General features: G+C 52.1%; 1 protein-coding gene across 1 annotated transcript in view; it reads right to left on the bottom strand.

Moving 5' to 3' along the window:
* tln2b (talin 2b) overlaps positions 1-27,313 on the bottom strand; it is a 321,397-nt gene that overhangs the window by 78,281 nt on the left and 215,803 nt on the right. The window contains 11 exon segments of the mRNA XM_055662804.1: positions 2,920-3,101; positions 3,493-3,633; positions 3,969-4,130; positions 4,220-4,363; positions 6,120-6,242; positions 6,346-6,435; positions 8,691-8,784; positions 16,146-16,285; positions 17,830-18,027; positions 23,245-23,364; positions 25,284-25,492. Of these exon segments, the coding sequence (XP_055518779.1) occupies positions 2,920-3,101; positions 3,493-3,633; positions 3,969-4,130; positions 4,220-4,363; positions 6,120-6,242; positions 6,346-6,435; positions 8,691-8,784; positions 16,146-16,285; positions 17,830-18,027; positions 23,245-23,364; positions 25,284-25,492 (1,603 nt within the window).

The raw sequence follows: 27,313 nt of genomic DNA, 5'->3' as shown, positions 1-27,313 counted from the left end.
GAGCTTATGGACCAGGAAAATAAAGGCTCCAACTTGTCTACAAAACATTCCAGCGCTCTGCCACATCATATCAGATGCAGAATTGCTGTTTTCATTCCTTTGTGAGACGTGGTGACTGAGCACCAGTCTCGGTAATTGGGCTGAGCTGCTGCTGCCCTGAAGCATTGGGCAGTTACTACACAATCGGTTGGTTTGCTCAGCACTTCACAGGGGAACTGACAGCCACCACATTGCTCTGGCTGGTGAACTGGCGAGGGAGGGCAAGATAAGCAGGGTTTACTTTCCACAAGGACTAGCAAGGTCAGTTATTGCCAGTTTACACTCACTGTTCACTGACACGAGCTGTTTGAACCATTTGTTTAATTAACTGAAATTGAATTCCCCGTTGCCACAGTGTGATTATGTTCGGTTCACCTGCTCAGCTACTATTCAGACCATGTAGTCCCACATGCTAGCTCCTGCCCCAGTCCATCTCACCGCTCAATTAACCTACAAACCTGCAGGTTTTTGGAGTGTGGGAGGAAACCAGAGCACCCGGAGAAAACCCTCGCGGTCACTTGGAGAACGTACAAACTTTGTATAGATAGCACCCGTCGTGAGGATTGAACCTGGGTCTCTGGAACTGTAGGCAGCAACTCTACCGCTGTGGTTGACTCTGACCTGCTCCAGTGACCATCTGCAGGGGCTTCAGTTTTCCAATGGAAGGTAGGTGACCATTAGCCACCTGTCGATTCCCCTGTCATGGGCATCACATTGACAGGCCAGCTTTGTGGGCAGGACCAGCAGGATGCTGCCACACCATGGAAACAGAGAGTTGTGCGTTCAGCCGAACGCACTATGGGAACTTCACTCGCCCCCCCTGCAGGAACTATACAACAGGAGGTGCAACTCCAGAGCAAATAAAATCATGGGAGACCCCTTCCACCCCTGCAATGGACTGTTCCAGCTGCTACCGTCAGGCAAACGCCTCCGTTGCTGTGCGGTGAGAACGGAGAGGTTGAGAAGGAGTTTCTTCCCAGAGGCCATTCGGACTGTAAACGCCTATCTCACCAGGGACTAACTCTACTGAACGTTTTTCCTTCCATTATTTATTATGTAAAAAAATATGTGTGTTATGATTGTGTTTATAGTTTGTTTGGTTGTTTGGTTGTTTGTCTTTTGCACAAAGGTCCGCGAGCATTGCCACTTTCATTTCACTGCACATCTCGTATGTGTATGTGACAAATAAACTTGACTTGACTTGACTTGATACTTGATACCAGTCTTGCACAATCTCACTCCATCAGTTCAGCTGCTATTCTCCCCAAACAGCTTCTGGAAACTCTCTGGTTCATAAGGTCATAAGTGGTAGGAGCAGAATTAGGCCATTCAACCCATCAAGTCTACTGTGCCATTCAATCATTGAGTCATAGTGATACAGTATGGAAACAGGCCCTTTAGCCCAACTTGCCCACACTGGCCAACATGTCTCAGCTACACTGGCCCCACCTGCCGTTTACGCTTGGTCCATATCCCTCCAAACCTGTCCTATCCATGTACCTGTCTGACGATTTCTTAAATGTTGAGGTAGTCCCAGCCTCAACTACCTCCTCTGGCAGCTTGTTCCATACACACACCATCCTTTGTGTGAAAAACCTACCCCTCAGATTCCTATTAAATCTTTTCCCCTTCAACTTAAACCTATGTCCTATGGTCCTCGATACCACTACTCTGGGCAAGAGACTCTACCCGATCTATTCCTCTGTTCCAATCTATTCCAATCATGGTTGATCTATCTCTCCCTCCTAACCCCATTCTCCTGCCTTCTCCCCATAACCCCTGACACCCGTACTGAACAGGAATTTATCTATCTCTGCTTAAAAATATCTATTGACTTGGCTTCCCTAGCCTTCTGTGGGAAAGGAGTCCACAGATTCACCACCCTCTGACTAAAGAAATTCCTTCACACTTTGCTACAATACATTCCATCTGCCACTTCTCTGCCCATTCTCCCAACCTGTCCAAGACCTTCTGCAGAATCCCCGCTTTCTCTACACTTCCTGCCCCTCCACCTATCTTCGTATCAACTGCAAACTTGGCCACAAAGCCTTCATTCCCCATATCCAAATTATTAATGTAAAACGTGAAGGGTTGCGGCCCCAGCACTGACTCCAGCGGAACTCTGCTAGTCACTGGCAAGCAACCAGAAAAGACCCCTTTATGGCCACTCTTTGTCTTCTGCCATCCAGCCAACCTGCTAACCAGGTTCGACTTCCTGGGAGGCACTGTGGTGCAGCGGTAGAGATGCTGCCTTGTAGCGACGAATTCACACCTGACTATGGGTGCTGTCTGTACGGAGTTTGCACGTTCTCCCTGGGACCTGCGTGGGTTTTCTCCAGGTGCTCCGGTTTCCTCCCACATTCCAAAGACGTACAGGTTAGTAGGCTAATTGGCTTGGTATAAATGTAAATTGTCCCTAGTGTGTGTAGGATATCTTTAGTGTGCAGGGATCGCTGGTTGGCATGGACTCAGTGGACCGAAGGACCAGTTTCCGTGCTGTATCTCTAAACTAAACTAAACCTGGTCATAATGTACAATTTCACCAAGCCAATTAGCCTACAAGCCTAGAGGAAACCAGATTACCCGGAGAAAACCCACGTGGTCACAGGGAGAATGTATAAACTCCGTACAGACAGCACCAGTGGTCAGGTTCAAACCCGGGTCTCTGGCGCTGTGAGGCAGCAACCCTACTGCTGTGCCACCATGACACCCTTGTCAAACAAGAGACAGAGACCAACATGTACTCAGTAACAGTAGATCAGACATGATCACCAACCCTTCACAAACTTGTGCATCTTCCATCAAAGGTTAAGATACGTAAATATAATTTTAATTTGCAAAGAATAAAATAGTGAATGAAAGATCATGAGCAAATCTGACCTGATGGATGTGATGAGGCTCTTGATGGAGTCGGATACGGTGCGGGAATGTGCTGCCAGAACCGACCAGGTGGGTGGGTCCTTGGGGTTGATGGCCAGTGAGCGGGCACTTCTGATGAGAGAGGATGAGCTGTCCAACATGGACCGAGCGGCTGAAAGAATCGGCTCCTGGGCCTGGACCCCCTGCAGAAGCAATGCCCAGCTGCATGAATACATCTCACACATGACTGTAGCAGCCTCAACTAACTGTGACACACAATGCTGCAGTAACTCAGTGGGACAAGCAGCATCTCTGGAGAGAAGAAATGGGTGACGTTTCTGCCTCACAGTCGGAAGAAGAGTCTCGACCAGAAACCTCACCCATTCAGAGTCTGAAGAAGGATCTTGAACCAAAACGTCACCCATTCCTTGTCTCCAAAGATGCTGCCTGCGTTACTGTGTCCATGATGTATGTCTATCTTCAGCATCAACCGGTGCAGTTCCTTCCTCTGTCCACCATCAGCAATTACGTGACAATAAACTGAGCTGATCATCATGATCAGGGAGTACCCTGGCACGTGCCTCCTTCACCCACCTCTGCTCCGATCTGCGCCGGGATGCTGACGAATTCCGGGTTGGAGGCGAACGCCGTCAGGTTTTCCACCGCTTCGATTAACGGGGATGTGGCCAGCCGGCATTTCTCGCGGTTTTCATCAGAGAAGTCACCGTCAAGAGCCTGAGGGCAGATAGAAACGTGGAGTAACAACACCAGACACACCAGCAACAACTGCTGCTCATTCACACGCAGCACACCTCACTCCAGCACCATTCGCATCTCCACACGTACATATGGTGGTGAAGAAGGCTTTTGATATGCTGGCCTTCAACAGTCTGGACACTGCAAGATTCTTGATTAGCACGGGTGTCTGGGGTTATGGGGAGAAGGTAGTAGAATGGAGTTGAGAGACAAAGATAGATCAACCATGATTGAATTGTGGAGTAGACTTAATGGGCCGAATGGCCTAATTCTGCTCCCCTCACTGATGGACATGAGACCACATGCGGACTCACCTTGATTGTCTTCACCAGGTTGGCAGTGCTGTTGGCGACCTCTTTTGCCGATTGTACAAAGTGCCTCTTGGCCACGGGGTTGGCAGTCTTGGAGGAGGCGATGCGGCATGCATTGCACAGGGCGGAGGTGTGCTTGGCAACGATGGTGGCAGCAGACAGCACCTGTGGTGAGAGTCGTGTGTTAACACCAACGCAGGCAGCATCGACCCAGAGCCGCGATTCGGCGACCAAAGATTCAGAGATCACCTCACCTGTGACGGGCTGCTCGCTGGGTCCACCAAGTTGGAACATGCCATCTGAATGGCCTGGTTAGCCCTGGCAAACTGGATGGGATCCACCAACCCCTGGTGGCCGGCCTGGCTGTTGGGATCCGATATCCCCACCAGATAGCCCGCCTGTGGAAACACAAGCTTCAGTCAGAGGAATAGTGTAGGAAGGAAGAGCAGATGCTGGTTTAAACCAAAGATAGACACAGGGGAAAGGGAAATGAGAGATACGGAGAAGATAGACACTAAACGATGGAGTAACTCAACGGGTCAGGTAGCATCTCTGGAGAAAAGGAATAGGTGGCATTTCGGGTTGATCCTTCAGACAGATATTCTCTCTCTGTCTCTCTCTCTCTCTCTCTCTCTCTCTCTCTCTCTCTCTCTCTCTCTCTCTCTCTCTCTCTCTCTCTCTCTCTCTCTCTCTCTCTCTCTCTCTCTATATATATATATATATATATATATATATATATATATACACACACACACACACATATATATATATTCAGATATACTGGGAGATCTCTAGATGAGATGAGGTGGAGTGCCAAATCACTGCTGCAGAGAAGGTTTGTGTTAAAATAAATATTTAAGATGCAAGTTACTTTCAGATGCTTAGCGGTTGCCCTTGTGGGTCCAGGTGACCTTCGCTCACTGCCCAAATCACATACAGGTAAATACAATTACCCACACTCTCACAGTGATTCATGGTGACCAGGGCCAAGACGACAGCAAACTGTTTTTGTGCAAAGGAGACACAAGGAACTGTGGATAATACACCAGACATGATGTTTACTCCCTCAATATAATCTTCTATTCTTACACTCTTGTACTTTAGTATGATTATGCCTTTGTATAGTAAGATTTTTATTGAACAGTGTACCGAAAAAAAAGGAAATAGTGACAAAATAATACTACTGACCTTCAGTATGAAGAAGGGTCTCGACCCGAAACGTCGCCCATTCCTTCTCTCCAGAGATGCTGCCTCACCCGCTGTGTTACTCCCGCATTTTGTGACTACCTACTGAACTTTATGCTGGCTTACAAAAAACACAAAATGCTGGAGTAATTCAGCGGGCCAGGCAGCATCACTTGAGAACACGAAGAAACAAAAACATTTCTGAAGATCTTGCCCGGATTTGAGGGCCTGAGCCATAAGGTTAGGCAGGCTAGGACTTTATTAATTGGAGCACAGGAAGCCGAGGACTGCTTATATAAAATCGTGAGGGGAATGGACATAATGTTTTTTCCAGCAAAGGGGAATCAAAAACTAGAGGGCAGAGGTTTAAGTTGAAAGGATTTAAAAGGAAGAGGAGCAACCTTTAGACCGAGGGTGGTGAGTATATAGAGTGAACTGCCAGAGAACATAGTTGAGGCGGGTATAATAACACCATTTGAAAGACATTTGCAAAGGTAAATGTATAAGAAAGATTTAGTTTAGTTTAGAGAAACAGAGCGAAAACAGGCCCTTCAGCCCATCAAGTCCATGCCGACCAATGATCACCCATACACGACTATCCTACACACTAGGTACAATCTAGGTCCAATTTACGGAGGCCAATTAACCTACAAACCTGCACATCATTGGAGCGTGGGAGGAAACTGGAGCACCCGGTGAAAACCCACTTGGTCACAGGGAAAACGTACAAACTCCGTACAGACAGCAGCCGTAGTCAGGATCGAACCCGAGTCTCTGGTGCTGTAAGACATCAGTTCTACCACTGCACCGCCTGGAAGTGGGATAAGTTAGAGGGATATGGTGCAGAGGTAGGTAAAGTAGACTAGCTTTGATGGGGCATCTTGGTCAGCATGGACCAGTTGGGGCAAGAGGCTTTGGGACTTTATGACAGAGTTCTATTAATTCCAGTCCTATGACTGTGTGTTTTACCTGAGCTGCAGCCTCTGTCAGACCACACAACGCCTTGGAAGCGATCCCCACGGAGTCTCCGAATGCTGGCAGGTCACCGGTCTTGGCCCTCTGAGAGATCCCTGCCATGGCTTCACCCAGGACCTGCACAGTGGTGAGTGGACAAAGGCAAGGAGGGTGTGGGTGACGGCTCAGACTGGCGGAGAGGTCACTTGCTGAGAATGCACCAGTGCAGGCATCAACCTACCTTGGAATTCTCCATCACACTGTCGATGCAGTCAAAGTAGGAAAGGTCACTGACGGGGTCATTGGGCGTTTCCAGCATTCCCATCACAGTCTGTGAACAGTTCACAAATGCCAAGGTAGTCAATAGTTATGGAGACACAACAAACTGCAAATGCTGGATGGATGAGAAAAACACAAAGTGCTGGAGGAACTCAGTGACCAGGCAGCATCTATGGAGGGACATAAGACATATTCCAGGCCAGGGCCCCAATGGACCTCTCCCTCCACAGATGCTGCTTGACCCACAGGTCCTCCAGCACTTTGTATTTTGCTGGTAAATAGTTATCAGCTGCCGCCATTCACACTAGAATGACCTACAGACACACATATTTACACATACGTATTGGAGGACTTTACCACTTGGGGCAATTTGCTTGAAGAAGGGTCTCGACCCGTAATCTTCTATGCAGAGATGCTGCCCATCCCGCTGAGTTACTCTAGCATTTTGTGTCTATCTTCAATTTGCTTCCATGTATTTCCGTCATCTCTAATGGGATCCCACCACCAGTTACACCTTCCCATCTCCAGCCTATTCCGCCTTCCATCCGTACCTCCTTGGCTCACTCATCCCTTCCCACCCAAACCACCCAGGTACTTTTCCCTGCAACTGCAGGAGATGCAACACCTGTTAAGATTGTTAAGGGCTTGGACAAATTACTACTTGCACATAAACGCATGCGGGTTGGTTACAGATGACACCAAGATAGTTGTGATCGTGGACAGTGAGGGAGGCTGTCAACATTCCAGAACCTGGGGCCACAGTTTAAAAATAAGGAGTAAACCATTTAGAATGGAGACGAGGAAACACTTTTTCCTGGCGAGTCTGTGGAATTCTCTGCCTCAGTGGGCGGTGGAGGCAGGTTCTCTGGATGCTTTCAAGAGAGAGCTAGATGGGGCTCTTAAAAATAGCGGAGTCAGGGGATATGGGGAAAAGGCAGGGACGGGGTACTGATTGGGGATGATCAGCCATGATCACATTGAATGGCGGTGCTGGCTCAAAGGGCCGAATGGCCTAATCCTGCACCTATTGTCAATTGTCCCTATACCTCCTCCCTCGCTTCCATCCAGGGGCCCCAGCAATCCTTCTAGGTGAGACAGAGCGTCATGTGCACCTCCTCCAACCTCATCCACTGCACCCGCTGTTCCCGAAGTGGCCTCCTGTACATCGGCAAGGCCCAGTGTAGACTCTGCAACCACTTGCGCTTGGTCCACCACGCCTGCTGGATCTCCAGGTTACTAACTATTTTAACTCCTCTTCTCATTCCCATCTTACCTTGCTTTTTGCTTCTATTTGCTTGTTCCAAACTGTCCTGCAGTAGAAACACTTTCTTATTTTATCCAAATTGTTCATGATTTTGAACTTAATGATCATAATTGCTCTGAACTTTCTAAAAGTCCAAACGCAAGACTTGAGTCCTAACATGTAGGAAGGAACTGCAGATGCTGGTTTACACTGAAGATAGACACAAAATGCCGGAGTAACTCAGCGGGTCAGGCAGCATCTCTGGAAAAAAGGAATAGGTGATGTTTCGATCGAGAGTCAAAAGAGAGGAAAACCAGAGATAAGGTTCTCAATCTGAAGGCTCTCAGTCTGAAGAGTCTCGACCTGAAATGTCATCTAATCCTTTTCTCCAGAAATGCTGTCATTACTTTGTGTCTATCTACTTAGATCCTAGTCTCCAGTTTCTGAGCTTCAATAAGATGTTAAAACTACACCAGGTGCCATGAAGGGGCAAGTCAGTCAGATGCATGTTTCTAGCAGGAGAACAGCAATGATTGCACAAAGCGTGCCTCAGATCAAATACACCTCAGTGAATGTGCTCCATCTGATGCTTGCGGTGAGGTTCCATGGACACCATATACACAACAACCTCTAGTTGGATTAAAATCCAGTCTCTACATTGTCCCTGCAAGATTGACATTGCTGCAACACCTGCACAAGTTTATGACAAGGAAGATAGGCACAAAACGCTGGAGTAACTCAGCGGGACAGGCAGCATCTCTGGAGAGAAGAAACAGGTGACATTTCGGGTCGAGACCATCCTTACAGTTTTTGACCAGGTGTAAATCTGGACTCCAGAAACACTGGACTAATATCTGCTCCAATCCAATCCAGCAAAGTCTCAGTGCCATGTGGGCATCAGCAACTTTCAAAGACGACACTAATCATGATCCAGACTATGGAATTGATCCATGCTTCTGTACAGGAACATCTCTCCCAGGAAGCAGCAGAGCATGAGCTGAGGAAGAGCCCTCAGTGAATGGGCTGACTTGTCCAAGCCCCTCATACCTCTGCTTCGAGCTTACCTCTAGTTCCCGCAGTGCGTTGTCACACTCCTTCTGGCCCGGGGCCTGCTGGGTGCAGAGTGTAATCAGCTGGTTGATGCTCTCCGTAACAGCCCTGCAAAACATGGCAGGCATTCACCGTGATGCAAAGGAACGCCAGAGCCTCGGCTGCTGCTACTGTGATACAGGGAGCTGGGAGTCCAAGCTCAGCACAGTATCAGCATGAGAAACAGCACCATCAGAAGGACAGATGATCTTTTACAATCATCTTGGTTGAGTCAAAAATACAGGTCAGGCCTCATCTCCCTCCTCCCTTGAAAGGCCACTGCTGAACCGTTCACTTTCTGCTTGGGCAGGTTCTTTGGGGTAAAGGGAACCCATGTCCTCTCTGGCTCCGAGGGTTCTGACGATGTGCTGCAGGTGAGGCAGCAGCTATCAGATGGGGAGAGGTCCTGCCATTTACACTGGGCTTCATTGCATGCCTAACCCATGGCTTCAAGGCCCCAGCACTGGCAGCTCATAGTCACAGCACCAGAGACCCGGGTTTAATCCTGACCCGGGTTGCTGTCTGTGTGGAGTTTGCACATTCTCCCTGTGACCACACAGGTTTCCTCCGGGTGCTCCGGTTTCCTCATCTTGTAAAGGCACTGAATGTGGACAGAATGTGTAGGAAGCAACTGTAGATGCTGGTTTAAACCGCAGATAGACGCTGAGTATAGAAGTTGGCAGGACATGTTGAAGTTGTATAGCTTGAAAGGGTTCAGAAAAGATTTACGGGGATGTTGCCAGGACTCGAGGGTGAAGGGGAGAAGATTTAGTAGAAATCCGAGGGGTACCTTTGTCACACAGTGGGTGTATGGAACAAGCTGCCAGAGGAGGTAGTTGAGACTGGGGCTATTCCAACATTTAAGAAGCAGTTGGACAGGTGCATGGATAGGAAGGTGAGACTACTGTAGCTGGGACGTGTTGGTCGGTGTGGGCAAGTTGGGCCGGAGGGCCTGTTTCCACACCGTATCACTCTATGACTCTATGACAAAATGCTAGCGTAACTCAGTGGAACAGGCAGCATCTCTGGAGAGAAGGAATGGGTCTGAAGAAGGGTCTCAGCCCGAAACATCACCCATTCCTTCTCTCCAGAGATGCTGTCTGTCCTGCTGAATTACTCCAGCACTTTGTGTCTTTCATTGAATGTGGACAATCAGCCTTGATCATATTGAGCGAACACCAGCTCCTAACCCCTGTGTCTCGAAGCTTCTACAAGTCATTGAGAGAGTCACATTCATCCACAGAGGCTTTGAGCACTTCCTTGAAACTTCTCCTCTTTCCATCTCATGTTCCCTTCCCATGGCCAAGTTTGGAATGGTTCTGATTGGAGAATGGTTGGACTGTGAGGGGGGTCAAGGCCTCGGTGCTGGCCACTCGTCTGCAAGAGGACATTGCTCTTGGTTTCTTTATTCTGCCACGACGGACTTCATAAGTGATCGGAGCAGCATTGGGCAATTGGCACATCGAGTCTACTCTGCCATTAAATCATGGCTGATCTATCTTTCCCTTTGAACTGCATTCCCTTGCCTTCTCCCCATAACCCTGACACCCATACTAATCAAGAATCTGCCAATCTCTGCCATAAGAGGATTTTGTGGAACAAGCGTTGATGACATATTTCCAATTGCTGAAGATACTGTGTGTGGACCTCTTGGCAGAGGCATGTAGCAGAGCAGGGATGTGTGATGGGACTCGAGTTGTGCCATCAACAAGCCCATCCCTCCTCATCAAAGGGCTGTGCTGAAGAACCTTTCACCACCCAATAGTGGCCAGCATGTTGGTTTGTATTATTATTAGAGTAGAGGTCCCTGGCATCATGTGTTCAATCCCCTAGAGTACTACTGGGAAAGATCAATGGGAACAGATGCCCTGCAGCATAGTACAACAATGTATTCCAGTAAGTGATGGTGTACAATGTTGGCACAAACCCCCACAGCTAATTATTTTCCACAGTCTCCTCAGCCAAGGACTGCCGAGAACCGCCGACAACGAGGAACAAGGGTGGGCCCGCCGGCCGATGAGACCCAAACGGCCGCGTGTGGGGGAGGCTCAAAGTCCTGAAGACCGGACGGTGGAAGAGGAACGAGACGCTGGTGACCACGGACGTGAGGTCTGGGCCGGTGGGAGAGGGAGCGGGGTAATGCCTCCCAGTGCCTGCAAGGTCGGCAGCAGAGGGCACTCCCGGGACACAGAGGCGGTCGGTCGGGCGAGGAGAGGGACGTGGGGTCTCAGGCCTGCAGCAGCCTGGGGCTGAACTGGATCAGAGACGCCCAAGAACCTCCAGCACGTGGACCCCACTCTGCACTATGTGTATTTCCATTTTTTTAAAACCACGGATTTGTGGGTTTTCCAAAGGTCTGTGCTGTGCAGACGGGCCAATAAAGAGTCATTGAACCATTTACGAGGATGTTGCCAGGACTAGAGGGTGTGAGCTATAGCGAGAGGTTGAGTAGGCTGGGACTCTATTCCTTGGAGCGCAGGAGGATGAGGGGTGATCTTATAGAGGTGGATAAGATCATGAGAGGAATAGATCGGGGAGATGCACAGAGTCTCTTGCCCAGAGTTGGGGAATTGAGGACCAGAGGACATAGGTTTAAGGTGAAGGGGCAATGACTCTGTGAATACAAACGTGGGCACTGGCAGCAAGAGGGATTGTGTACTGTGCAGGAGCGACTGTGTACACGGCAGCACGGTGGTAGAGTTGCAGCCGTACAGCGTTTGCCGCACCGGAGACCTGAGGTTCGATCCTGAGTACGGGTGCTGTCTGTATGGAGTTTGTACGTTCTCCCTATGACCTGCGTGGGTTTTCTCCGAGATCTTTGGTTTCCTCCCACATTCCAAAGAGTACAGGTTTGTAAGTTAATTGTAACATGATGACTGCGTCTTTGATGTTTGCAAACTGCCAATGGCAGGTTTGATCTTTCCAGTACTTTGTATCTATGATTAGTTGACTGTAACCTCCTTGTTAAGGAAATAAAAAGCATTCACCCTTGCGGAGCTGTCGTGGGCTAGTACAGGCTGATAGGGCAGCAAGTACGCACTGTTGAGACATGGGCTAACGGCACATGGGCTGTTCAGCTGGACGGAACCTACCCCGCCTACTCATACACAATGGCTGACAGATATGTCCTGCCTAAAGCTCGAGAAAATCACGTACTCACTTCAACATTCAAATGGAAGGTTTCAGAAAGCGTGGGGACCTTTTTTAAATGCATTCCAGACTTTATAAATGCTTGATCACCAAGCACAGTTTAACAGTTTAGCAGTCTACCCATTCATTTATCGTGGATTATTGCTGTGACAGGCTGATATTTGCATATGCTCACTGGCAGTGACCGGGGAGGGATTATTTTTGGTATCTCGTTTTTCTTTTATTGTTGTTGTCTTGTTATATGTTAGTATAAGTTGTTTTTTATTTATTCTTTTAGTACACTCTGTCTGTAACAAATAGACAACTTTGCACTTTGTTATGTCCTGAAAACAAAATAAAAAAGATTTTGATTTAAAAATAAATTGGTATATATGTAAAAATTGTCCGTAATAGATATGGTATAAATGTGTTAATGTGCGGAGATCGCTGGTCGGCTCAAACCCGGTTGGCCAAAAGGGCCTGTTTCTGCACTGTATCTCTAAACTAAACTAAAGGTCGGGCTGTGTACAGGGGGGGGCTGTGTACAGGGGGGGGGCTGTGTACATGGGGGGGCTGTGTACAGGGGGGGGGGGGTACAGTACAGGGGGGGGGGGCTGTGTACAGGGGGGGCTGTGTACAGGGGGGGGGGGGGGGGGGCTGTGTACAGGGGGGGGGGGGTGTACAGGGGGGGGCTGTGTACAGGGGGGGCTGTGTAGGGGGGGGGGGGGGGGGGTGTACAGGGGGGGGCTGTGTGTACAGGGGGGGGGGGGGGCTGTGTACAGGGGGGGGGGGGGGGGCTGTGTACAGGGGGGGGGGGGGGTGTGTACAGGGGGGGGCTGGGGGGGGTGGGGGGGGGCTGTACAGGGGGGGGGGCTGTGTACTGTGTACAGGGGGGGGGGGGCTGTGTACAGGGGGGGGGGGCTGTGTACAGGGGGGGGGGGGGGCTGTGTACAGGGGGGGGCTGTGTACAGGGGGGGGGGCTGTGTACAGGGGGGGGGGCTGTGTACAGGGGGGGGCTGTGTACAGGGGGGGGCTGTGTACAGGGGGGGGTGTACAGGGGGGGGGCTGTGTACAGGGGGGGGCTGTGTACAGGGGGGGGCTGTGTACAGGGGGGGCTGTGTACAGGGGGGACTGTGTACAGGGGGGGGGGGCTGTGTACAGGGGGGGGGGGTGTGTACAGGGGGGGGGGCTGTGTACAGGGGGGGGCTGTGTACAGGGGGGGGGGGCTGTGTACAGGGGGGGGCTGTGTACAGGGGGGGGGGTACAGGGGGGGCTGTGTACAGGGGGGGCTGTGTGTACAGGGGGGGGTGTACTGTGTACAGGGGGGGGGGGCTGTGTACAGGGGGGGCTGTGTACAGGGGGGGGGGGCTGTGTACTGCTGTGTACAGGGGGGGGGGCTGTGTACAGGGGGGGGGGCTGTGTACAGGGGGGGGCTGGTACTGTGTGTACAGGGGGGGGGGCTGTGTACAGGGGGGGGTGTACAGGGGGGGGGGGGGGGGCTGTGTACAGGGGGGGGGGGCTGTGTACAGGGGGGGGCTGTGTACAGGGGGGGGGGCTGTGTACAGGGGGGGGGCTGTGTACAGGGGGGGGCTGTGTACAGGCTGTGTACAGGGGGGGGCTGTGTACTGTGTACAGGGGGGGGGTGTGTACAGGGGGGGGGGCTGTGTACAGGGGGGGGGGGGGGCTGTGTACAGGGGGGGGCTGGTACAGGTGTACAGGGGGGGGGGGGCTGTGTACAGGGGGGGGGGTGGGTAACTGTGTACAGGGGGGGGTGTACAGGGGGGGGGGGGGATGTGTAAGGGGGGCTGTGTACAGGGGGGGGTGGGGGGTGTACAGGGGGGGGGGCTGTGTACAGGGGGGGCTGTGTACAGGGGGGGGTGTACTGTGTACAGGGGGGGCTGTGTACAGGGGGGGGGCTGTGTACAGGGGGGGGGGGGGCTGTGTACAGGGGGGGGGGGGGGCTGTGTACAGGGGGGGGGGGGGGGGGGGTGTACAGGGGGGGGGGGCTGTGTACAGGGGGGGGGCTGTGTACAGGGGGGGGGCTGTGTACAGGGGGGGGCTGTGTACAGGGGGGGCTGGTGTACAGGGGGGGGGCTGTGTACAGGGGGGGGTACAGGGGGGGGGCTGTGTACAGGGGGGCTGTGTGTACAGGGGGGGGGCTGATGTGTACAGGGGGGACTGTGTACAGGGGGGGGCTGTGTACAGGGGGGGCTGTGTACAGGGGGGGCTGTGTACAGGGGGGGGGGTGTACAGGGGGGGGCTGTGTACAGGGGGGGGGGCTGTGTACAGGGGGGGCTGTGTACAGGGGGGGGCTGTGTACAGGGGGGGGGGTGTGTGTACAGGGGGGGGGCTGTGTACAGGGGGGGGGGGCTGTGTACAGGGGGGGCTGTGTACAGGGGGGACTGTGTACAGGGGGGGGGGGGGGGGGGCTGTGTACAGGGGGGACTGTGTACAGGGGGGCTGTGTACAGGGGGGGGTACAGGGGGGGCTGTGTACAGGGGGGGGGTACAGGGGGGGGGTGTACAGGGGGGGGGGGGGGGGTGTACAGGGGGGGTGTACAGGGGGGGGGTACAGGGGGCTGTGTACAGGGGGGGGTACTGTGTACAGGGGGGACTGTGTACAGGGGGGGGGGGGTACTGTGTACAGGGGGGGGGCTGTGTACAGGGGGGGGCTGTGTACAGGGGGGGGCTGTGTACAGGGGGGGCTGTGTACAGTGTGTACAGGGGGGGGGGGGCTGTGTACAGGGGGGGACTGTGTACAGGGGGGGGGCTGTGTACAGGGGGGGGGCTGTGTACAGGGGGGGGGCTGTGTACAGGGGGGGGGGGCTGTGTACAGGGGGGGGGGCTGTGTACAGGGGGGGGGGGGGCTGTGTACAGGGGGGGGGCTGTGTACAGGGGGGGCTGTGTACAGGGGGGGCTGTGTACAGGGGGGGGGGCTGTGTACAGGGGGGGCTGTGTACAGGGGGGGGGGGGGGGGGGTACAGGGGGGGCTGTGTACAGGGGGGGCTGTGTACAGGGGGGGGGGCTGTGTACAGGGGGGCTGTGTACAGGGGGGGGGGGGTGTACTGTGTACAGGGGGGGGGGGCTGTGTACAGGGGGGGGTACTGTGTACAGGGGGGGGGGGGGGATGTGTACAGGGGGGGCTGTGTACAGGGGGGGGGCTGTGTACAGGGGGGGGGGGTGTACAGGTGGGGCTGTGTACAGGGGGGGGGGGGCTGTGTACAGGGGGGGGGCTGTGTACAGGGGGGGGGGCTGTGTACAGGGGGGGCTGTGTACAGGGGGGGCTGTGTACAGGGGGGGGGGGGGGGGGGGGGCTGTGTACAGGGGGGGGTACAGGGGGGGGTGTACAGGGGGGGGGGGGGGGGGCTGTGTACAGGGGGGGGGCTGTGTACAGGGGTGTGTACAGGGGGGCTGTGTACAGGGGGGGGGTGTACAGGGGGCTGGTGTAAAGGGGGGGCTGTGTACAGGGGGGGGGGGGGGGGGCTGTGTACTGTGTACAGGGGGGGGCTGTGTACAGGGGGGGCTGTGTACAGGGGGGCTGTGTACAGGGGGGGGGGGGGGGCTGTGTACAGGGGGGGCTGTGTACAGGGGGGGCTGTGTACAGGGGGGGGGGGGGGGCTGTGTACAGGGGGGGCTGTGTACAGGGGGGGGGGGGCTGTGTACAGGGGGGGGGGGCTGTGTACAGGGGGGGGGTGTACTGTGTACAGGGGGGGGGGCTGTGTACAGGGGGGGGGGGGGGGGGGCTGTGTACAGGGGGGGCTGGGGGGGCTGTGTACAGGGGGGGCTGTGTACAGGGGGGGGGCTGTGTACAGGGGGGGGGCTGTGTACAGGGGGGGGGCTGTGTACAGAGGGGGCTGTGTACAGGGGGGGGGGCTGTGTACAGGGGGGGGGGGGGGGGGGGGCGGGAGGGGCTGTGTAGATAAAGATGTCACAGGGAGCATGTAATGTCCACAGGGTCTCTGGGGGACATCGGTGAACGCTGGTCTCCGCGGAGGGTGGTGTGTAATATGAGTAATGATGACAACATTGCAATATGATGACTGCTTCATTGATGTTTGCCAATGGCAGCTTTGATCTTTCCAGTACTCTGTATCTATGATTAGTTGAATGAAACCTCCTTGTTAAAGAAATGAAATGCATCCACCCTGGTCGAGCTGTCGTGGGCTAGTACAGGCTGATAGGGCAGCAAGTACGCACTGGTGAGACATGGGCTAACGGCGCATGGGCTGAGAGGACAGCCAGTGTCCATTCCTGCTGAGCTGTCGTGGGCTAGTACAGAGCGAGGGGTAGAACGGTTCTTACCGGGCAGCGGCTGCCAGCAGGTTCTTGGCGTTGGGTGCTGCTGGATCGACAGACAGGGACTTGGCGGCCAGCAGTAACTTGCTGGAGGCCATGGAGATGTTCTTCAAGTTACCAACCACCTGGACCTGACCTTCCTTTGTCTGTGTGAAACCAAGTACACATTAGATGTTTATATTCCTGTTCCTCCTGCTAATCACATGCTGCCAGGCTGTGCCAAACCAGTCTTCCACAGCAGCAGCCTCTGAATGGCAGCATCAGCCAGCACAAGACCATTCAGCCCATCACAGCCATGCCCGCCCAACCGAACGAAAGTGGGTTCCATGAATCTACTTCTGCATGGGTGGCACGGTGGCACAGCGGTAGAGTTGCTGCCTTAAGGGCCTGTCCCACTTGCATGTGTCTGCATGCGTTTGGCACGACCAAACGGAAGCGGAGTTCGCGGTAAGTTCGCGCGTGACGTGATTTACGTCATACTCACCAATCAGCTGGGCAGGAGGCGGGCCGACTGAATTTGGACATCGCACGGCATCAGGCGGTGACGTCATCGCGCAACACCACGCGCTAGGCGTACACCGTCAAGACGCTGCGTACGCCCTCAATGTGCCTGCAGGCCGTTGGTGCGTGGAGTTTTCGAAGTGTGCGGGATTTTTGGAGGCCCTAGCGATGTCGGGACCAGCCCCACACAACTCCATAAGCCTCCACGCTTCGAAGTGGGACCGGCCCTGCGCGGCCCGTACGTCTCAAGCGACCACGTTTGGTCGCGTCAGACGCATGCAAGTGGGACAGACCCTTTACAGCGTCAGGTTTGATCCTGACTACGGCCCCTGTCTGCATTCTCAGGGACCTGCTGCCCTTGGCCTTTGTGGCATAGAGCGGATGGGATTGGGCGGTGATGAGCTGGGAGGATTGGGTGGTTCCCTTAGTGTGCAGTTGTTAGCTGGCCTACTGCAACGTTAATGCATGGCTGGATGATGGGATGTCAAGCAGGCAAGATGGTTGGGCCTAGATGGTGGGAATGTTTGGCTCTTGTTGACCTGTAGCTACCCAGACAGGTGCCCGTTTCTATGCTGTAAGCTGCCATGAATGTACAAAAACGGAAGACAGTCCAGTGCCCAGTGTGAGGATGTCACTCAATCCCACCCTGGATGGAGACCAAAAGCATTACCCAGGCAGTGAGGACTCCCGCACACCACATCCTGCTCGCCGGGATGTTGCCACCACTCAAGGATCTGAGCTACAGGGAGAGGTTGACCAGGCAAGGACGACTCTATGCATTGGAGCCCAGGAGGATGAGGGGGTGATCTTATAGATGCAGAGTCTTTTACCCAGAGTAGGGAATTCAAAACCCAGGGATCTAGGTTTAAGGTGAGGGGGGATAGTTAATAGGAACCTGAGAGCAAGTTTATCACAGAGGGTGGTGGGTGTATGGAACGAGCTGCCAGAGGAGGTAGTTGAGGCAGGTATTAGAACAACATTTAAAAGGCATTTGGACAGGTACTTGGATGGGAAAGGTTTAGCAGGATATGAGCCACATGCCACATTGGACTGGTGTGGAAGGGGCATCTTGGGGGCGTGGGCTGAAGGGCCTGTTTCCGTGCTGGATGACTCTGTTTCTTGACAGGTCTGTGCCGGCAATCGAACTGCCAGACTGTGGACGTACCCGGAGGATGCACCCCGCCCGTACCTGCGCCTGTCCAGCCATTTCAATCCCGGCGTCCAGGAACTCATCAAAGTCGTCACTGAACTTGCCGGACGCTGCGGCCAGCTGGCGACTGGAGCCCCGCGAGGCGTGCACCACTTCACCCGCCGACTGGTTCAGTCCCACCGCAGCATGGTTCAGCTCACTCTGTGCCTCCTGGAAACTCTTGCTGCTAGCTGGCAACTGGGGGGGGGGGGGAGAGGGGGGAGAGAGAGAGGGGAGAGGGGGGCAGAGGGGGGAGAGAGGAAGGGAGAGGGAGGGAGAAGGGGAGAAAGAGAGAGCGGGGTGAGGGGGAGGGAGAGATGGAGTGAGAGGTGTTGGGAGTGACAGAGAGGGTGAGTGGGAGTGACAGAGAGGGTGAGTGGGAGTGACAGAGAGGGTGAGTGGGAGTGACAGAGAGGGTGAGTGGGAGGGGTGACAGAGGGAGAGACCGAGAGGGAGAATGAAAGAGAGAGAGAGGGAGGGGGGAGTGGGAGGGGTGAGAGTTATTAGCGAAGAGGAGTGGGAGAGAGGAGAGGGAGAGGGGTGAGGGGAGAGGGAGAGGGGAGAAGGAGGGTGGGAAGAGGGAGAGAACATTATTCCGCCATTTATTTCCATCCAGCCATCAATAACTCAGTGTCTGCAGCTGCAACAAACATCAGTCGCCCCTCACTCAACACAGGGCTAACTCCAGGTCCCATCAGCTTCACGTTGTATAGTGTGGAGCTGAGGCACTGTTTCAGTGATCTGAGGCTCTGTGCGTCTGGTTGGGACACATCACTACTGTGTGATCGACCCAAACACCATGTGCTGGAGGAACTCAGCGGGTCAGGCAGCGATGGGGAGGGAATGTAATGAATAGGGGCCCTACTTCAGACGGGTTGGAGTTCCTCCAGCATTCTGTGTTTTGTTCAAGGTTGCAGCATCTGCAGTCTCTCTTGTTTCCATTTGCCCACGGTGTTTGCTGTGCTCACACTGTGCTGTGGGAACTTTGTGTCCACTTGTTTGGGAGATCAGAGCAGTGAACAAGAGATGGAGGAGCAGTAGAATAGCTGCCTTTCAGAGCTGGGAACCCAGGTTCAATCCTGACTACGGGTGCTGTCTGTACACAGGGTGGTGGGTGTATAGAACGAGCTGCAGGGACTATCCCAACGTTGAAGAAACATTTGGCCAGGAACATGGATAGCACAGGTTGAGAGGGATATGGACCAAACGCAGGCAGGTGGGACTCATGTACTGAAGATGGGACATGTTGGCCAGTTTGGGCAAGTTAGGTTGAAGGGCCTGTTTCCACGCTGTATCACTCTATGACATGAGAGAGCAGGCTGCTCTCCGCTGTTTGAGCTACGTCAAAGTCAGGGACACCCTCGGTAGCAAAGGGCAGTCACGGATTTTCAGCAGGTCCAAGCTGCCATCCTAGGATGCTGTGGTTGTATGAATGTTCATTTGCAATATTGTGACTAATTTTGGGCACCATATCTGAGCAAGAATGTCCCAGCTCTGGAGAGTGTCCAGAGAAGGTTTACAAGAATGATCCCAGGAGGTTGTGGTACATATAGGTACCAACGACATAGGTATAAAAAAGAGAAGAGGTCCTGAAAGAAGAATTTAGGGAGTTAGGAAGAGAGTTAAGGAGAAGGACTGCAAAGGTAACAATCTCAGAGTTACTGCCTGTGCCACGCGACAGTGAGAGTAGGAATGGAGCGAGGTGGAGGATAAATGCGTGGATGAGGGACTGGTGCAGTGGGTATGGATTCAAGTTTCTGGATCATTGGGACCTCTTTTGGGGAAGGTGCGACCTGTACAGAAAGAACGAGTTGCACTTGAACTTGAGGGGGGACCAATATCCTGGCGGGGAGATTTGCAAAGGCTACTGGGGAGACTTTAAACTAGTTTGGTTGGGGGAAGGGACTCGAATTGGGAAAGTTAGCAGTCAGTGTGTGAGGCAGGAGGCAGAGAATGGTAGCACTCTGACCCAAAATGTAGGGGAGAGAGAAGAAAAAGACAATAAACAGAGAATAAGAGGGTGGGTTTCTTAAATGTGTATATTTTAACGCAAGGAGCATTGTAGTAAGAAAGGTGGATGAACTTAGAGTCTGGATTGACACCTGGAAGTATGATGTTGTGGCGATCAGTGAAACATGGTTGCAGGAGGGCTGTGATTGGAAACTAAATATTCCAGGATTTCGTTGCTTCAGGTGTGATAGAATTGGAGGGGCAAGAGGTGGAGGTGTTGCATTGCTTATCAGGGAAGATATTACAGAAGCGCTTTGGCAGGATAGATTAGAGGGCTCGTCTAGGGAGGCTATTTGGGTGGAACTGAGAAATGGGAAAGGGGTAGCAACACTTGTAGGGGTGTATTATAGACCACCAAATGGGGAGCGAGAATTGGAAGAGCAAATATGTAAGGAGATTGCAGATATTAGTAGTAAGCACAAGGTGGGAGATTTCAATTTTCCACACATAGACTGGGAAACACATTCTGTAATTGGGCTGGATGGGTTGGAGTTTGTAAAATGTGTGCAGGATAGTTTTTTTGCAGTAATACATAGAAGTACCTACTAGAGAAGGGGCGGTGCTGGACCTCCTGTTAGGAAATGAGACGGGTCAGGTGGCAGAGGTATGCGTTGGGGAACAGTTCGGGACCAGTGATCACAATACCATTAGTTTCAATATAATTATGGAGAGGGTCAGAACTGGACCTAGGGTTGAGATTTTTGATTGGAGAAAGGCTAACTTTGAGGAGATGCGAACGGATTTAAAAGGAGTAAATTGGGACAGTTTGTTTTATGGGAAAGATGTGGAAGAGAAATGGAATACATTTCAAGGTGAAATTTTAAGAGTACAGAATCTTTATGTCCCTGTTCAGTTGAAAGGAAATAGTAAAAATTGGAAAGAGCCATGGTTTTCAAGGGAAATTGGACACTTGGTTCGGAAAAAGAGAGAGATCTACAATAATTATAGGCAGCATGTAGTAAATGAGGTGCTTGAGGAGTATAAAGAAAGTAAAAAGAATCTTAAGAAAGAAATTAGAAAAGTTAAAAGAAGATATGAGGTTGCTTTGGCAAGTAAGGTGAAAGTAAATCCAGAGGGTTTCTACAGCTATAATAATAGCAAAAGGATAACGAGGGATAAAATTGGTCCATTAGAGAGTCAGAGTGGACAGCTATCTGCAGAGCCAAAAGAGATGTGGGAGATATTGAACAATTTCATTTTTTTGTTATTCACTAAGGAGAAGGATATTGAATTATGTGAGGTAAGGGAAACAAGTAGAGTAGCTATGGAAACTATGAGATTCAAAGAAGAGGAAGTACTGACACTTTTGAGAAATATAAAAGTGGATAAGTCTCCAGGTCCGGACAGGATATTCCCTAGGACATTGAGGGAAGTTAGTGTAGAAATAGCAGGGGCTATGACAGAAATATTTCAAAGTCATTAGAAACGGGAATAGTGCCGGAGGATTGGCGTACTGCGCATGCTGTTCCATTGTTTAAAAAGGGGTCTAAGAGTAAACCTAGCAATTATAGACCTGTTAGTTTGACGTCAGTAGTGGGCAAATTAATGGAAAGGATACTTAGAGATAATATATATAAGCATCTGGATAAACAGGGTCTGATTAGGAACAGTCAACATGGATTTGTGCCTGGAAGGCCATGTTTGACTAATCTTCTTGAATTTTTTGAAGAGGTTACTCGGGAAATTGATGAGGGTAAAGCAGTGGATGTTGTCTATATGGACTTCAGTAAGGCCTTTGACAAGGTTCCTCACGGAAGGTTGGTTAAGAAGGTTCAATTGTTGGGTATTAATGGTGGAGTAGCAAGATGGATTCAACAGTGGCTGAATGGGAGATGCCAGAGAGTAATGGTGGAAGGCCAGTGACTAGTAAGGTGCCATAGGGATCTGTGTTGGGTCCTCTGTTGTTTGTCATGTTCATCAATGATCTGGATGATGGTGTGGTAAATTGGATTAGTAAGTATGCAGATGATACTAAGATAGGTGGGGTTGTGGATAATGAAGTAGATTTTCAAAGTCTACAGAGAGATTTGTGCCAGTTGGAAGAGTGGGCTGAAAGATGGCAGATGGAGATTAATGCTGATAAGTGTGAGGTGCTACATCTTGGCAGGACAAATCAAAATAGGACGTACATGGTAAATGGTAGGGAATTGAAGAATGCAGGTGAACAGAGGGATCTGGGAATAACTGTGCACAGTTCCCTGAAAGTGGAATCTCGTGTAGATAGGGTGGTAACGAAAGCTTTTGGTGTGCTGGCCTTTATAAATCAGAGCATTGAGTATAGAAGTTGGGATGTAATGTTAAAATTGTACAAGGCATTGGTGAGGCCAATTCTGGAGTATGGTGTACAATTTTGGTCGCCTAATTATAGGAAGGATATCAACAAAATAGAGAGAGTACAGAGGAGATTTACTAGAATGTTGCCTGGGTTTCAGCCACTAAGTTACAGAGAAAGGTTGAACAAGTTAGGGCTTTATTCTTTGGAGCGCAGAAGGTTAAGGGGGGACTTGATAGAGGTCTTTAAAATGATGAGAGGGATAGACAGAGTTGACGTGGATAAGCTTTTCCCACTGAGAGTAGGGAAGATTCAAACAAGGGGACATGACATGAGAATTAAGGGACTGAAGTTTAGGGGTAACATGAGGGGGAACTTCTTTACTCAGAGAGTGGTAGCTGTGTGGAATGAGCTTCCAGTGAAGGTGGTGGAGGCAGGTTCATTTTTATCATTTAAAAATAAATTGGATAGTTATATGGACGGGAAAGGAATGGAGGGTTATGGTCTGAGCGCAGGTATATGGGACTAGGGGAGATTATGTGTTCGACACGGACTAGAAGGGTCGAGATGGCCTGTTTCCGTGCTGTAATTGTTATATGGTTATATGAGTGGGTTAACATATGATGAGCGTTTGACGGCACTGGGCCTGTACTTGCTGGAGTTTAGAACAATGAGGGGGGGACCTCATTGAAACTTACAGAATAGTGAAAGGCTTGGATAGAGTGGATGTGGAGAGGATGTTTCCACTGGTGGAAGAGTCTGGGACTAGACGTCTTAGGCTGAGAATTAAAGGATGTTCTTTTAGGAAGGAGATGAGGAGGAATTTCTTTAGTCAGAGGGTGGTGAATCTGTGGAATTCTTTGCCACAGAAGGCTGTGGAGGCCAAGTCAGTGGATATGTTTAAAGCAGAGATGGATAGATTCTTGATTAGTACAAGGTATCAGGGGTTATGGGGAGAAGGCAGGAGAATGGGGTTAGGAGGGAGAGATAGATCAGCCATGATTGAATGGCGGAGTAGACCTGATGGGCCGAATGGCCTAATTCTACTCCTATCACATAACCTTCTGACCTTATGAACAGACAGACAGAAAGAGAGAGAGAGGCCGCCACTCTGATCGTCAGCACCATCTCACCGTGTCCAGAAGCAGCTTCTTGCTGGATTCCCCGATGCTCTTCAGAGCCACATCCACGTCCTTCTGTCCAGGCAGGCAGTTGACACAGTTGTTCAGGGAATGTGACACCAGCTTGGCCACCTGCAGATGAAGTGGAACAACTGTTGTGTCATTGCCCAGAGAGACACTACCCAGCACCCGACCACCCCATCATTACATGGTGCAGGAGCAGTGACATCGACCAGGATTGCAGTTGCCCAGATCACCACCTGCAATATGGGACGAGGCGCCAATGTGTTAGTCAATGCCCTTCCGTGCCCGCAAAATGGTGGCGGACGGCTCACACACATATGGGGTAGGAATGTCATGTTTGAGTAGATACAAAATGCTGGAGTAACTCAGTGGGACAAGCAGCATCTCTGGAGAGAAGGATTGGGTGACGTTTCGGGTCGAGACCCTTCTTCAGACTGATGTCAGGGGAGTGGGCGGGACAGAGATAGAATGTAGGCGGAGACAGAAAGACTGGTGGGAGAACTGGGAAGGCAAAGGGGATGGAGAGAGAGAGAAAGCAAGGGCTATTTGAAGTTAGAGAAGTCAATGTTCATACCGCTGGGGTGTAAGCTGCCCAAGTGAAATATGAGGTGCTGTTCCTCCAATTTGCGTTGGGCCTCACTCTGACAATGGAGGAGGCCCAGGACAGAAAGGTCAGAGTGGGAATGGGAGGGGGAGTTGAAGTGCTGAGCCACCGGGAGATCAGCTATGTTAAGGCGGACTGAGCGGAGGGTTCAGCGAAACGATCGCCGAGCCTGCGCTTGGTCTCGCCGATGTACAGGAGTTGACATGTAGAACAGCGGATACAGTAGATGAGGTTGGAGGAGGTGCAAGTGAACCTCTGCCTCACCTGGATAGACTGTTTGGGTCCTTGGATAGAGTTGAGGGGGGAAGTAAAGGAACAGATGTTGTATCTCCTGCTGCAGGGGAAAGTACCTGGGGAGGGGGTGGTTTGGGTGGGATGGGACGAGTCGACCAGGGAGTTGCGGAGGGAATGGTCTCTGCGGAAAGCAGAAAGGGGTGGAGATGGGAAGATATAGCCAGTAGTCGGATCCCGTTGGAGGATTATATGCTGTATGGAGGCCAAGATGTTGGAGGATTATATGCTGTATGCGATGGCTGATGGGGTGGAAAGGGGGACTCTGACCTTGTTACGGATATGGGGGGAGGGGGAGCAAGAGCGGATTGCGGGATATCGAGGAGACCCTAGTGAGAGCCTCATCTATAATGGAAGAGGGGAACCCCCGTTTCCTAAAGAATGAGGACATCTCCGATGCCCTGGTATGGAAAACCTCATCCTGGGCGCAGATGCGGCGTAGACGGAGGAATTGTGAGTAGGGGGTAGAGTCTTTTGTTTGGGCTGTGCTGAGCTGGGTGGGTGTAGGTAGTCATGAAGCACGAGAGAAAATCAACGTCATGGTGTCTGAGATAAACACAAAATGGTGTAACTCAGCGGGACAGGCAGCATCCCTGGAGAGAAGGAATGGCTGACATTTCGGGTCGAGACCCTTCTTCTGAAAGTCACAAGAAACGGGAGATAAAGACGACGATGTGTCGGGGCGGAGGTCACAGGGTGGAAGATGGGTCACTGGTTCAGGGACGTGGAGGTCACGGGGTTGGGGCTAGAGGGGGTCAGTGCTGTGTTTGGCTCAGTCGGGCTCTGACGTCCCGGGGTCACAGACAGAGATCATGAGGTCATGAGGGGAGGAGGTCAGCACTGGGTTTGGCTCGGTCGGGCTCCGTGACCCCGGCTCCGAGAAGCAGAGGTCATGTGGGCGAAGGAGGTTGTGGGGTCACAGGCAGAGGCCGTGGGGTCACGGGCAGAGGTCGTGAGGTTACGGGCAGAGGTCATAAGGTCACGGGCAGAGGTTGTGGGGTCTCAGGAGGAGTTAACGTTCGGAGGTCAACGCTGGGTTTAGCTCAGTCGGGCTCTGTGACCCTGGGCTCCGGGAATGGAGGTGGCGGGGTGATGGGCAGAGGGGGTCAGTGGGTTTGGCCCCGGTGCCTACCTGTGCCAGCCGCTGCTGGCTCTCTGCGTCTCCGGGCGAGGACAGGGTCTGCTTGGCCTCCTGGATGAGCAGGGCTGAGCCGTCCATCACGTCGCGGGCCGTGTCCAGCATGGAGTTCTGTGCGGGCGGGCTGTCCGTGGAGGCAGCCACACCCCGAGCTGCTGACGCCAACGTCTTGAGGGCCTGCGCTGTCTCTCTGGCTGCGATACCTGCGGTAGACCACAGCGCCTGTCAATCTCCTCCACTCCCACCTGCACACGAACCAGCAGCATGGTGCGCTGACAACAACTGGCCCTTAACTCCCACCTCTTCAGGAAGTCCACGGCACGCATACCCCCATGCACATTAACGGGACGGAGGTGGAACGTGTTTCTAGCTTCAGGTTCCTGGGAGTCAACATCTCCGATGACCTCTCTTGGACCCACAATACCTGACTCTGATCAAGTAGGCTCAGGCCCAAGGCTTCCTGACAGAAAGAAGGAGGCTTCTCCTCAGATCCTGGTGAACTTCTACCGCTGCACCATGAGAGCACCTTACAACTGCATCACAGTATGGTAGGCAACTGCTCTGTTTCTGACAGCTTGGAGAGGGTGGTGATCAGAGATCACCGTTCACCAAAACAGTCTGATCAGCTGCCAGCTGCCGCACGGATCCCACCTTCATTCTCAGCCTCTAGTTATTCACTCATCTACCTGCTAATACTGTGTGTGATGCAACCACAGAGGCCTGCACGGATATGTTAGACACAGAGCACTGAAACAGACCTTCAACCCACATAGTCCACACCTACCAAGTTGGCATATTGAACGTCCAATCATAGAGTGATACATTATGAAAACAGGCCATTCAGCCCAACTTGCCCACACCTGCCAACATAGAAACATAGAATATAGGTGCAGGAGTAGGCCATTCGACCCTTCGAACCTGCACTGCCATGTCCCAGCTACACTGGTCCCACCTACCTGCATTTGGCCCATACCCATCAAACGTGTCCTATCCATGTACCTGTCCAACTGTTTCTTAAACATTGCGATAATCGCAGCCTCAAATACCTCCCCTGGCAGCTTGTTCCATACACCCACCACCTTCTGTGTGAAAATGTTACCCGTTAAGATTCCTTTTTACCCGATTTATTCCTCTCATGATTTTGTACACCTCTATAAGATCACCCCTCATCCTCCTGTGCTCCAAGGAATAGAGACCAAGCCTACTCAACCTCTCCCTATATCTCACACCCTCTAGTCCTGGCAACATCCTCGTAAATCTTCTCTGTACCCGCTCCAGCTTGACATCTTTCCTATAACACGGTGCCCAGAACTGATCACAATATTCTAAATGCGGTCTCACCAACGTCTTATACAACTGCAAAATTACCTCCCAACTCAATACTCTGAATAATGAAGGTCAAAGTGCCAAAAGCCGTTTGGATCATTCTATCTACCTGCGACTCCACCTTCAAGGAACCATGCACATGTACTCTTAGATCCCTCTGCTCTACAGCACTACCCAGAGGCCGACCATTCACTGCGTAGATCTTGCCCATGTTAGACGTCCCAAAATGCAACACCTCACACTTCTCTGTATTAAATTCCATCAACCATTCCTCCACCCACCTGGCCAATCGACCCAGATCCTGCTGCGATTCATCACAACCATCTTCACTATCTGCAAAACCATAACTATTGTATAGTCAACAAACTTGTTCATCTTGCCCTGTATGTTCTCATCCAAATCATTGATGTGTTTGACAAACAGTAACGGGCCCTGTACTGAACCCTGAGGCACACCACTAGTCACAGACCTCCAGTCTGAGAAGCAACCTTCCACCATCAATCTGTGGTCAATCTGTGGAATTCTTTGCCACAGAAGGCTGTGGAGGCCAAGTCAGTGGATATTCTTAAGGCAGAGAGATATGGGGTTAAGAGGGAGAGATAGATCAGCCATGATTGAATAATGGAGTAGACTTGATGGGCTGAACGGCCTAATTCTACTCCTATCACCTAATGACCATCACCCTCTGCTTCCTTCCA

Source organism: Leucoraja erinacea, chromosome 36 (assembly GCF_028641065.1).
Source record: "Leucoraja erinacea ecotype New England chromosome 36, Leri_hhj_1, whole genome shotgun sequence".
Lineage (NCBI taxonomy): Eukaryota > Metazoa > Chordata > Chondrichthyes > Rajiformes > Rajidae > Leucoraja > Leucoraja erinaceus.
This window is presented reverse-complemented; position numbering and strand designations above follow the sequence as displayed.